We start from the raw sequence: 13,785 nt of genomic DNA on the forward strand, positions 1-13,785 counted from the left end.
GGTGACAGCAGTCACGAAATTAAATGACGCCTGCTTCTTGGGAGAAAAGCAATGACAAACCTAGACAGCATCTTAAAAAGCAGAGACATCACCTTGCCGACAAAGGTCCGTATAGTAAAAGCTATGGGTTTCGCAGTAGTGATGTATGGAAGTGAGAGCTGGACCAAATTGAAGCTTTTGAATTATGGTGCTGGAGAGTCCCATGGACTGCAAAAAGATCAAACCTATCCATTCTGAAGGAAATCAGCCCTGAGGGCTCACTGGAAGGACAGATCGTGAAGCTGAGGCTCCAGTACTTTGGCCACCTCATGAGAGGAGAAGACTCCCTGGAAAAGACCCTGATGTTGGGAAAGATTGAGGGCCCAAGGAGAAGGGGACGACAGAGGATGAGATGGATGGACAGTGTTCTTGAAGCTACCAGCATGAGTTTGACCAAACTGCGGGAGGCAGTGGAAGACAGAAGTGCCTGGCGTGCTCTGGTCCAGGGGGTCACGAGGAGGCGGACACGACTAAACGACTAAACAACAACTAATTCAAATACCTCACTGGTTGAAGTGTAAATGGGCTAACTTACTAGCCAAGTGTGTCACATCACTTAAAAACAAACAAATGTGAATGAGGTTACTATGACAAGGCCAATTGTCTCTAAAATTATATTATCTGATCTTAATTATTTTTTATTCTTGTAAAAAATTGCCATTGTCCAATACCACATACTAACTTAGGAGTAAGCCCATTGTACTCAATGGGACTACTTACTTCCAAGTTTACATGCATACAACTGGGCTCTGTAAGGTTTTCCAAAATTGCATCCAGGAGCCCAACCAGCTATAAATCTTGAAGTTTCAAATACTATCAGATCACATTTTGAGGGTGCTCTAATTGACTTTCTGCACACCATTTGCCTAATTTCCCTGATATTCCAGGATTATTAAATTATTTGTTGGGGTAGCATGGAAATATGGAATCTGATCAGGGATTTATTAGCAATTATTGTAGTTGTTTTAGTTTACATTTCTTAAAACATAACTTAAGATTTCTATTTGTTCTTAAAATATGGTACACAGTCATGCCTTCAACATCCCATTTGCCTGCCACTGTAAGTTTTTTGTTTCTGTTTAAATGTGGCTAGCACTATTTAAAGTCTGGCTGTGTTTTTCTAGGCAACACACAAGACACATAGAGAGATCCCTTGCAAATGAACAAGGCTTGATAAACATACAACAGCTTATCAATTCACCGCATTGGAGGAGAATGTGCTGTGTGTGTGTGTGTGTGTGTGCCTATATGTATATCTGTGAGAAAGGTCCCTGGAAAAAAGCATTCTCCTACAACAGCTTATATAGACTTGAATGCAAATGAAGATCACAGAACTTTGGATTGAAACCCAGATAAAAAGGAGTAGACCATCATCATGTCCCTTGCATATCTCTATATGCAGAGATTACTAGAGTCAGGATGTATAGATTGATGCTCAAAGATGTAGAGAAGACTAAACGCCCTGCTGTACCTAACAGTTTCTTGCTGTCCAATTTCTGCCTATTCAGAGGGTTGGTACCATAAAGCAGTGTGTGGGCTTCTGAATGAACAGTCTGTAGTTCTTCTAGTGTAGCTTTTCTTCCACGGATACACTGCAAAAGAAAAGAAAACAATGAATTACATCTACTCTAAAAAAGCAGCAAATAGGGGGAAATATAACTGAAGTTAAACATAGGTTTATTTTCTAAGCTTATGTTTTGTTTCCACATTTTTATTCTTAAATTTTTGAATTTCTTCTTCTCAAACTAAGCCAAGAAATTTAGGATGTTTTATGAAAACAGGTTTTTGTTATTCTGGCTACTGAAAATAACAAAAACAATTCATGAGCAATTAAACTGTCTCAGCAGGACTCACTGTGTTGAAATAATGTGGTAAAACTTGAAATAACTAAGTAAGAGACATCAAATAAAATATTGCTTGACTATTACTCATCTAGTGCACACAGGAAAAACAATATGTAGCCTTTTGATACCAGCTAATATGAGAGGATCGGAGTGGGTCTTAATACTCAACATATTTGTATTTAACAACAGTTTGATCTTGTGTAGTATCAGGTTGGTGTACACATACAACAAAATGAAGTTGTAGAATCCCTGTGTGGTAGAGGGTACGGTAACCTTTGACCACAACTCTATTTTTGAAGGCCTGACCGTGTAAAAACAACAACAGCACTCCACAACACTAGCACATCAGACAGGAAGGTTCTATCAGCATGCTGCATGTATAAATTATATATATGGGCAGGCCTCATTTCCCCAGTATCACAAGTCTGTTTGCCTTTCCCCGATTCTATTAGGCCATCCATTACCTCGCACTTGCTACGAAGACCTGTCTCCTGAAGCCGGGACCAAATGCTCTGGATTCTCCCTGCATGTTCTGGATGACTGTTTGTGTTGCCGCAAGTGCACTGGTGTTTCAGCATCAGAGTATCATACACAAGGCCTGCATTAGAGGACACAAAGTAACTCAGGCTGCAATCCTGTACTTATTTACCTGGGAGATAAACACTTCTGAGTAGATGCATACAGAACTACATTATTAAATGCACTATTATTATATGTGCATAGAATGTATTCTTTGAAGTAGAGTATTTTGAATTGATTTTTGGACACAGCTTTACCAAAAACATGGGACGCGGGTGGCGCTGTGGGTTAAACCACAGGAGCCTAGGAGTTGCTGATCAGAAGGTTGGTGGTTCAAATCCCCGCGACGGGGTGAGCTCCCATTGCTCGGTCCCAGCTCCTGCCAACCTAGCAGTTTGAAAGCACGAAGTGCAAGTAGATAAATTGGTACCGCTCTGGCGGGAAGGTAAACGGCGTTTCCATGCGCTGCTTTGGTTCACCAGAAGCAGCTTAGTCCTGCTGGCCACATGACCTGGAAGCTGCATGCCGGCTCCCTCGGCCAGTAAAACGAGATGAGTGCCACAACCCCAGAGTCGGTCACAACTGGACCTAATGGTCAGGGGTCCCTTTACCTTTAACCAAAAACACAAAAAATAACCTGGGCAACAGAAAAAGGATGGGCATATTTTTGGCATATTCTGGTGCTAGTGTCGAAGTTTCTTCTCTCTTCTACTGGCATCCAGTGAGAAGAGACAACAGTTCTAATTAATTCAATGGGGGGGGGGCATTGAGAGAAGGGAGGTTACAGTGAACCATTCAGAGGGCCTTCTTGGTAGTCATGCTCACCCCATGGAACGCCATCCCATCAGATGTCCATGAAATAAACATGTATCAGACTTATAGAAGACATCTGAAGGCAGTACAGGGAGGTTTTTATGTTTGAAGTTTTTTTTTGGTATTTTAATACTTTGTTGGAAACTGTCCAGAGTGGCTGGGGTAACCCAGCCAGATGGGCAGCATATAAATAATAACTTCATCATCATTACCATCGTGTGAAGATGTAGCAAGGATGTGTCTGTGTCTTGGTGCAAGAAGGACCCCAGCCCTAACCCTACCAGAAGCCTCCAAACCACTCTCCCCGCTGCCCACCCATCCACATCTTTTCTTTTTTTACATCTGACCACTGAAATATACAAATCTCACCATGCTGGAAGGAAACAGTGTTCCTGAGACTATTCAAAATATATTATTTTTAATTCTGGATTCTGTTGGCCAAGTGAGCCCTCCCATTACTGGTTACTCATTCCTCTTCACAAAGGAGGTGGGGGAAGAGAGAACTGATGGGGGAACAGGCAGGGGATGTGAGGGCTGCATACACCCTCCACATTTTGAAAATATTTGTAGAGGATGCTTGCAAAAGCTCTCAAGGTTTTTTGTTTGGTTTTTTTCTTAGAATTTGGCCAAAACGTTTGCAAAATTCAAAAGGTTTTAAAGTCGGAGGTAGGGGTGAAGGAGGGCTATGCCACTAAACAGTTTTCCAAGAAGAGCAGCTTTTAAAAGTTTGTTTTAACCAAAGGATGAGCAATGGTCATGCTGAATGTAGTTTTATAAGAACCACAGCTCCCACAGGTTTTGATGCTTTCTACCAAAAAGGTTTCAAATATGATGATTTGTTATAATTTTGCTGACTGGCTCAAAAGACACAGGGGTGAAATAGGACTTCCAGAGACAACTTGTTGGGGGGTTTTCATTCTACTGCCTTCAACTCTCTTCCTCCTTATCACCTGGTTCTTATCAGGAAATTCTGCACCATACCAAGATAATGCTTTTTGGGGGGGGGGCGGGTTCTGTGCAAAGGAGGATACTAAACTGCTTATGGCAACTTTGCCTCAATGAAGTAAATCTTGACCTACACAACTGCTGGCAAATACATTTAGAAGGCTAAATGAAAACTGAACTTACGGTGAAATTTAATACTGTGAGAATAGTTCTGTCCATTACCTGTTGTGAATTGTGGCTTGCAGGGTGGTTCCTGTACAGACATGGGAAAGTTGGCAGAGGCAGGTGAAGACTGGGCACGAGAAAGTGGCCTATGTCCTCCAAAAGACACTGGGATGCCAGCAGCTTCCACTGACGCCTGGTAGTTCCTCAGCTGAAGAATCCGTTGCTGTTCCAGTAGAAGTGCTTGCTGTTATGGAGGATGAATTGTTATTGCAAACACAAATTAAAATGACACAATGAATAAAATCGCTGGTGCAGCTACAGAGAATCAGAATTGTAGAATTGGAAGGAACCCATCTAGTCCAGCCTTTCTCAACCTTGGGTCCCCAGGTGTTTTGGGCCTGCAACTTCCATCATTCCTAGCTAGCAGGTCCAGTGTTCAGGGATGATGGGAGTTGTAGTTCAACAACATCTGGGGACCCACAGTTGAGAAAGGCTGATCTAGTCCAATGCAGGAATCGCAACATGTGGCCCACCATCCAATTTGAAACCATACCAGATCCTGCTTAGCTTTGCAAATGTGCTAGCAGTTTTATTGCTGCACCACTTCACGTGTTAAGCCTTTTACCAGTGTTCCTTTAAAAAGAGTATTCAGACAAATGGGTAACACTCATATATCCTGTTAACATTTTGTTTATGAATGCGGTCTTGTTTTTAAATGGCAGTTGAATTAATTACCTTATCACCAACCTTTCTAAAGAGAAGAAAGAGGAAGAAGCAGCAGAAAAAGAACATCTCAGATAATAATAAAGATAAATAGTCTAAGACTGGTGGGACACAAGCAGCAAATCCCACTCATTTTTTGAGTGGAGAAAGAAAAGGACAAAGTACAGCAATTGGAGAAAAATGGCAAAATAAGGAGTATGGGAAAGAGATGTGACAGAAGAACAGATCTCAACAGATAGCAAGAAAGAGAAAAAGTAAAAAGCGTGAGGTCTGAGAAGTTAAAATAAGTCCCAAACTGCTTGTTGGGCTTAAGAATAATCCTGTGCATGGAAAGGTGAACGATCACTCTGCGAAATAAACTTGCATTTCAGTGTAAGGCAGAGTTCTTTCCTGTGACACCGCTTCTAACACTGAGAAGATTCAAAGCCGTTCAGTCACTATAAACTCAATTATACACAATAATGATTCATATTAGGGCACAGATTTGTCTCAATGGGCATCAACTACAGGTTGACAGCCTTTACCTTTTCATAAAAATGATTCAGTCATGAGGGGTCACACTTCTTGAATACAGTAAATATTAAATATGAGTGCCTGTATATGATGCAAATACAGAGGAAGGAGAAAGAAAATGTGTCCATCACTTCCTTTTCCTACATTTCTCAGATGAAACCAGATGAAGTCAATTTCACAAGCAGTGCTCCTGCCTCTTTTTAAAATGTCTATACAAAATCACCTTTGTTTCAATTATTAAATGTCTTTTATGTGGTTTATCTCCATTCAGAAGAGCAAACAAACATACATACCTCCAGAAAATTTTCATCAAGTATTATTAGCATGCTGCCATTTACTGCACTATGTCTTACCTGTCTGAATAGCAACTCCTGCTCAGCTTGCCTCTGCCCTGGTTCTAGTTCTTGTGGCAACTCTCCATCTTCATCGCTCTCAACGGGTTCTTGCTTCACCTGGACCATACTGGCCAACCCTTGGACTTCCTTTTGGTTTGATATCCGCTCAATATACGGGTCTTCTAAAAATGCCTGGTGTTCTCGCAGTTCTTCTTCAGTCTCTTCAGGATGGCTTTCATGCTGGCGGGAAGACTCATTTGATTTTGGCATAATCTGAAAACATTCCTCAAATTTTACCACTGAAAGTGTGACCTCCAGAGTCAAAGCAAAGTCTAATCAAAGAAACCATTTGCAGTTGTAAAGTATGGGAGAAAAGTAAGTTTTCCTGCCATTTATAACCAGTTTACTTCTTATAACAAACTCTAAATTCCTAAACCATGTCCATGTGATATATTTTAAGCGAAAGAATAACACGATAGCTTGCTCATTTTCACAACTGTTTCATTTAACCACTCAGGCCCTGAAATGATTTCACAGCCTTTAATTAGGGTGTAAACGCCTCCTGTGTTCAGGCGACACTGAGAAAGAGACACAGACGTGCTCTTAGCATGTCTTCTCCCCCCTCCCGGCTTGCCACCAGACTCCCCCTTCCCTCTGATAAGCCTGCATTGCTCCAGGTGTAGCTGATCGGACCCAGGACTGACTCGATCCAGCCAAATCCAGGGTCAAACCAAGTTGGCTTGATTTGGTTTGTGATTAGGTCACTTCGGGTGCCCAGCTCTACACCATACAATCAGATTTAGCACATGGACACAGATCTTGCCATGGCCCAAACAGGCTCCCTGGGTGAGTTGCAGATCTCTCCTACCTTTCCACTATGTTGGACACTTTGCATCCAAACCACTGTGTATCCTAAACAACTTATTTGGCAAAAAATGTGGGCACCGAAAAAGGAAACTATATATTTTAAAAACTACCATATTTTTCCGTCTATAAGACGGGGCCATGTAAAAATAGGGGGCTTGAGCTTTGGGGGAGGATTATTTGGGGGGAATGCCGAAAACCGCTCACCAGCCAGAACACAGCACACAACCGCTTGTGTCGCTTACAATTGCCACTTACAATCTTGGACTCGCACTTCGTTCTGATGGGTGAGCAATTTTTGGCATCTCCCCCCCCCCCCCAACAATCAAGCGGCCAATCGCTGCTTAAAAACTTAGGCTTGCACTTCGTTTCAGTGGGTGAGTGATTTTTGGCATTGGCCGCTTGATTGTTGAGGGGGGGGGGATCCCGAAAATCGCTCACCCGCCGGAACGCAGCACACAACCGCTTGTGTCGCAGCTGCCTAATCACCGCCATTAGCCCTCCTGCTTGCCGATGCGACAGCCAACAGACAGCTGCCCTTGTCGCAGCAAGCGGGAACGTGATTGGTGGCTGCTGGTGGTGATCGGGGAGCTGATAAGTGGTTCTGCAAATTTTTAAGCGGCGACTGGCCACTTGATTGTTGGGGGTGGGGGTAGAGAGAGATACCAAAAATCGCTCACCCACTGAAATGAAGTGCAAGCCTGAGTTTTTTGAGAGCCAGTGTGGTGTAGTGGTTAGAGCGGTAGACTCGTAATCTGGTGAACCAGGTTCGATTGCCCCGCTCCTCCACATGCAGCTGCTGGGTGACCTTGGGCCGGTCACACTTCTCTGAAGTCTCTCAGCCTCACTCACCTCACAGAGTGTTTGTTGTGGGGGAGGAAGGGAAAGGAGGTTGTTAGCCGCTTTGAGACTCCTTCGGGTAATGATAAAGCAGGATATCAAATTCAAATTCCTCTTCTTCTCAGACATCGGAACAAAGTGCGAGCCCGAGATTGTAAGCGGCAATTGTAAGCGACGGGTTGTGTGCTGCGTTCTGGCGGGTGAGCGATTTATGGCATCCCCCTGATGGTTTCTGCTCTCTTTCACTGTGCAGCGAAGTGCTTGTCACGAGACAGGTGTTTACATTCCACAGTCAGTTGCTGTTGGGTTTTCCCACGGGAAAGGGAGACTGGATGTGACGTACACTGGTTTCCTGTTTTTCACTGTTCTTTGCAGTTCAGAGTGTTGTTCTCTCCGTGCTTTAGAGGAGAGAGGATGCTTTCTCTGCTCCGGCAGAGGCAAGATGTTTTTCTGTAACCTACCAGCTTTGAAATGTAAATAAAGCAATATAGAGTATGTTGGCACGTACTCCTCATCATTCCGCTGTGCACAGGACACTGCAATTTAAACATAAATGGTTATGGGCCCAGAAATACGCCCAGAAGTAGAATCGGGCTCCTGGCAAAGGAGCAAAGGAGCAAAGAATCGGAACAGCGGCAGAGGGACGGATCGGACGGTATCTGCTCTGCGCGTCAAGATGATTGATGAGGTATGTGCTACTGCTCCGGGCAGCCTGCCAGCTTCTAATTAAAGGCTTTATGGCTGGACTTTGAACTTTTAAGGCCGTTTTGCCGTGGCACAGGCAAAGGCTCTAAGACGGAAGCGTAGAAGCGTAGAGGCTGGGGGAAACCGAAAGTACCCTTTTAAAAGTGCTTTTGGAAGAAAGCAGCTGCAGAAAACAGTGACGCAGCTTGATTTAAGGCAGCAGAGAGAAAGCACTTTTGAACTTGCCTTTGGAATGAAGCAGCACAGACGCAGCTTGTATAAAGCAGCTTGATTTAAAGCAGCAGAGATGACGCAGAAGGCTAATGCCAGAGTCATGATGGCTAGCTGCAGAAGGCTGGCTGAGGCAAGTGGGGAATTTGATGCCAATCAGCCAAATGCTCAACTCACAGTAGCCTGTGATACTGCCGTGATTCAGAATGAAGCAGACCGCCAGGGTGATAGCTGCATGGGTAAGGGGGAGTCTTCACAGACGTCATCCCAGAGTGCAGTGGAACCACCAGATGGCGCCAAAGCTTTGAAGGCAGTGAAATGCTACTCGTGTGGACGTCTAGGCCATATGAAGAGGGAATGCAGATATCCCAGGTCCAAGACAGAGCAGCGCAGCGGAAGCTCATCGCGTGGAAAAGGCCGAGGCAAAGGCAAAGGTCCGGTGTCCAGGACAACGCAGCACAAGGCAATGGTCTCACACTTCACTCCAAAGGTTGCAAAGGTCCAGAAGACGTCTAGATCTTTCTTCGTTGTTGATTCAGCTGCAACGCATCACATGTGCAACAATAAGCGACTGTTCGTGTCTTTTACACCACAGGAAGGTGCGATTCACCAGGCGGATGACCACACAATCCCCAGTAAAGGCTACGGAACTGTTTTTCTTCACAGTTTGGACTTATCGATACAGGATGTGCTTTACGTACCGGATGCCAAACATAATCTGCTCAGCGTTGGACAGCTGAATGAGCGGAAAATTGACGTTTCCTTTAAGAACAAAAGGTGCATCATCACAAAGAAAAATAATTATGTATTGCATGCTGAATATGTTGATCGATTGTATGTTTTGTATTTTGATGATGTTGTGCAGGATGAAACTTGTTGCATTGCAGGTACTAACAAAAGTTTGCATGCAGGATGTATTCATGATTTTCACCGAAAATTTGGTCATTTGAATTTTGAGGCAGTATCTAAAATGCCTGCCTTGGTTGAAGGTATGACTATTACACCCTGCAGGTACCACATGAAGTGCAAGGCATGCGCAGCAAACAAGGTGAAAATGGCTGCGAAAGGTAAGGTGCCTAGTAGGCAAGCTACAGAACCATACCAGATTGTTCATGCTGATTTGGTTGGACCACTAGCGCCCTCTTTGGGTGGAAACAGGTACTTCATGGTTCTCATTGATGCATTTTCCAGATATATTTATGTGTACAATCTCAAGCAGAAATCAGAGGCTTTTCCTAGGTTCAAGGAATTCTGTGCTTGGTTGGAAAATGTGCATGGTAAGAAGATAAAAATTCTTTTCACTGATCGTGGGGGGGAATTCACTTCTCAGCAGTTTGAAGCTTTTCTGACTGAGAAAGGAATTCAACACGATTTGTCTAGTCCTCGCTTGCCATGGCAGAATGGACTTTGCGAGAGGGCAAATCAGACATTGCTTCAAGGGTTAAAAACCTTGCTGCATGATGCCAATCTTCCAGAGAGTTATTGGGCCGAATCTCTCTCGTGTTTTGTTTACAGTTATAATCGCAGGTTATCTTCAGCTATTGGTTGTACCCCCTATGAGAAGATGTTTGGCAAGAAGCCATACATCAAACACATGAAAATTTTTGGTTCTGACATGTGGGTTCACTCACCACAAAGCTCCAAGTTAGACAAGCGTGGATTGCATGGCATCTTTCTAGGTTATCAGAAAGGGTCTTACAGAATAATGATGACTGACTCTAAGACAATTAAGCTCACAAGAAGTGTTGAGTACAATGCCAAGTGGGGGGAGAATGTGGGAATTTTCCAATGTTATCCTGATGACAGTGATGAGACTGAGGATAGTCAAAAGCAACCGCAACAACCCACACCCACTGATGAAGGTTCTGATTCTGAGTCTGAAACTGAATCGGGTGATTCAGAGGATTTCAAGAGTGCGAAAGCCTCTATGCGACCCTCTGAAAGCTCTGATCAAGAATTGGAGGAACCATTGTTCACAATAGGTCACTTTTCTCCCAAGAAGGAAGAGGAGAGTGTTGAGGACTTAAGGCTAATTCGCAGGTCACAAAGAGCCACAAAAGGCAGACCTCCAAAGAGATTTGCTGATGAGTTTGCTAAGATAGCAGTAACAGCTGTTAAAAGCTCCAAGAAGGTATTTGAACCTTCAAGTTTCCAAGAAATGCAGGATTTGGATTCAAAGGAAGCTGAGCCATGGTTAAATGCCATGAAGGCTGAGCTTGATTCCTTGGAAAGGAACAAAACATGGGACCTTGTTCCAGTAGTTCCAGGAATGAAACTGCTTGGAAGCAAATGGGTCTTCAAAGTGAAGACAGATCAAAATGGCAAGATAGTCAGACACAAAGCCAGATTGGTAGCCAGAGGTTTTGCACAGGTACCAGGTGAAGACTATCATGAGACCTACTCACCCACCGTGAGGTATGAGAGCATTAGACTTATGCTCAAGCTAGCTGCAGAGGAGAATCTACACATTAGTCACCATGATGTGAATACAGCTTTTCTGTACGGATCTCTAGATGAATCACTTTATATGCTTCCACCTGATGGCGTACAGGTAAAACAGGGATATGTTTTGCTCTGAAGAAGTCCCTTTATGGTCTCAAACAAAGTGCACGGTGTTGGCACACAAAACTCACTGAAGTATTGTTTTCTCTAGGTTTTCAGCAAGGGAAAGCTGATCCATGTGTATTTGTCAAAGAGGAGGGGCAAAAGAAACTGTATTGTTTGTTTTATGTTGATGATCTTTTATTCTTTTGGAAAGATGTCACAATGTACAATAACGCCCTAGCTCAACTGAAAAAGCACTTTGACATGAAAGATCTTGGTGAGGTAAACAACTACCTATCTCTGGAAACAGAGAGAGATCAAGATGGTAACATTCTAGTACACCAGTCACGGAAAATTGCTGATGTGTTAAGCAAACTAAACCTGATGGATGCTAACCCTGTAGACACACCGATGACAACAGGTTATCAGGTAGATGACGCTGAAGAAGCATTTTCTGACACTACACTGTACAGAAGTGTGCTAGGCAAGCTAAACTTCATTGCCAGATGTTCAAGACCTGACATTGCTGTTAGCTGTAATTTGCTAAGCAGACAAGTCAACAATCCTACTGTTAAGGATTGGAAAGCTCTGAAACGCATAGCGCGGTATTTGAAAGGCACTATGCATTACAGACTGAGATTTAACAATCAGAAGTCTGGTGGTCTTGAGATATTTGCAGATGCAAGTTTTGGAAGTGACACTACAGACAGAAAAAGTACGTCTGGAGTTTGCTATATGTACAATCAGGGTCTATTTGATTGGTCATGCAAGAAGCAAACAACAGTTAGCTTAAGTACTTGTGAAGCTGAACTGAATGCACTGTCTTATTTACTTAAGGATTGTGAATGGTTGTTACAATTGTGCAAAGACATGAAAATTCCTGTCAAATGTCCAATCCAGGTTTACCAGGACAACAAAGCATGTTTGGCTTTGCTGAATTCTGAAGGTTGTAAGCAAAGCACGAAGCACTTGCAATTGAAGTTGCAACATGCTAGGGAACGTATTCAGAAGGGGCTCGTAACGGTGTCCTATATGCCAGGTAATGAAATTCCTGCTGATGTATTGTCCAAGATTGTATCAAGAGATCAACACTGTACCTATGTGCAGAAGTTGGGTTTGTACTGATATTGTACGAACACGCTGCCCAGTGATGTTCACAGAAAGGGGGAGGATGTTGGTTTCTGCTCTCTTTCACTGTGCAGCGAAGTGCTTGTCACGAGACAGGTGTTTACATTCCACAGTCAGTTGCTGTTGGGTTTTCCCACAGGAAAGGGAGACTGGATGTGACGTACACTGGTTTCCTGTTTTTCACTGTTCTTTGCAGTTCAGAGTGTTGTTCTCTCCGTGCTTTAGAGGAGAGAGGATGCTTTCTCTGCTCCGGCAGAGGCAAGATGTTTTTCTGTAACCTACCAGCTTTGAAATGTAAATAAAGCAATATAGAGTATGTTGGCACGTACTCATCATTCCGCTGTGCACAGGACACTGCAATTTCAACACACACACCCCAAACGATCAACTTACAATCTCGGGCTCAGGCAAAAAACCATTTGCGCATCCCCCCATAGCACTACCCATGTATAAGATGAGCCTAAATTTTGAAGCTTATTTTTGAATCAAAAAAGCTCGTCTTATACATAGAAAAATACGGTAATTAACAAGGCAGTCCTAAAAGTTTCTACTCAGAAGTAAGTCACATTGAATTCAGGTAAGTGAGGTTAAATTTGCAGCCTAAATTAGCATGTTGCCTCTGTTGAGCTTTTCACAGCCCACTCGCTATTCCTTGACATTATCTGGAAGCAAGACGGTACCAACATGTGAAATAGCTGAACCTACAAACAGTCAAGTGGCAGGGCTTCCAGATTATTAAGCAGGGGAGGGCAGTTAGTGACCATCTATGTGACCATTTGTTCACACCAAGGAGTCAGCCAGGTGTAACATTTTTGGCTCATGTGTCACCCGATCCTACTGACCCAGTAACTTCCAATGCTACCCTTTGGTCATTTCAACTGTGACATTAAAGCGTAACAGAAAGCAGGCCAGCAGCTTTTTCCTCTGGCCATAGTATCACAGATAATGAGATGCCTGAATTCCATTGCCAAAGGACCTTGGTCAGCTTCATATGCATTTCTACTCTTCCCTTTGAACATTTGTTTTAAATGGGTTCTTAGTTATTTTCAACATAATTATGGGACAGGACCTAACCCACACAGCAAGCAACTGCACACAGCTATGATGGTACAGTGTTAAGATTCTCTGCTATAAGACAAAACTAGCAGACTGAGATATTTCTGCTATTGTATGAGATTGAAACACTGGGAACTATCCGTTGAAGCCTGAAATTGAGATAATCAACAGTCTAAATCCAGGTTTTAAGCTACTGAAAGGGGGGAAAGATAGTCTGCCTAGAAATAATAAATCTGATTCCAGGAAAGTCTGCATTCAAGCTTGAATAAATGAAATCTTTTAACACATATTTTGTGCAATACTAGCAATAGGATCTTTAAAACTGACACAAATGAACTGCAGTATATTTACTTTCAAAGAGATTGCATCACCCATGTCTTCTAATAACCCTAATTTTAAGCTTTGCTTCACAAAGTATGTTTGTAGAACAGCAAATGAAATCTCCATGGAAATAATAGCTCTAAACTACATCAGTATGCTAATTTGAATGAAGTCCAGGTCTGGCACATGCATAGCAGTGGCATATTTCCAGAAGTACAAAA

At 43.1% G+C, this 13,785-nt stretch overlaps 1 protein-coding gene across 10 annotated transcripts in view; it reads right to left on the reverse strand.

Annotated features, from left to right (window-relative positions):
• HDAC4 (histone deacetylase 4) overlaps positions 1-13,785 on the reverse strand; it is a 124,849-nt gene that overhangs the window by 34,761 nt on the left and 76,303 nt on the right. For all 10 annotated transcript variants that reach the window (XM_083705658.1, XM_083705657.1, XM_083705660.1 and 7 more), the window contains 4 exons: positions 5,915-6,169; positions 4,383-4,569; positions 2,348-2,481; positions 1,511-1,631 (listed from right to left, as the gene is read on the reverse strand). In XM_083705658.1, coding sequence (XP_083561784.1) covers positions 1,511-1,631; positions 2,348-2,481; positions 4,383-4,569; positions 5,915-6,169 — 697 coding nt within the window. The remainder of the gene's footprint in view (positions 1-1,510; positions 1,632-2,347; positions 2,482-4,382; positions 4,570-5,914; positions 6,170-13,785) is intronic.

Source organism: Podarcis gaigeae (assembly GCF_964106915.1).
Source record: "Podarcis gaigeae genome assembly, chromosome: 1".
In the NCBI taxonomy this organism is placed as follows: domain Eukaryota; kingdom Metazoa; phylum Chordata; class Lepidosauria; order Squamata; family Lacertidae; genus Podarcis; species Podarcis gaigeae.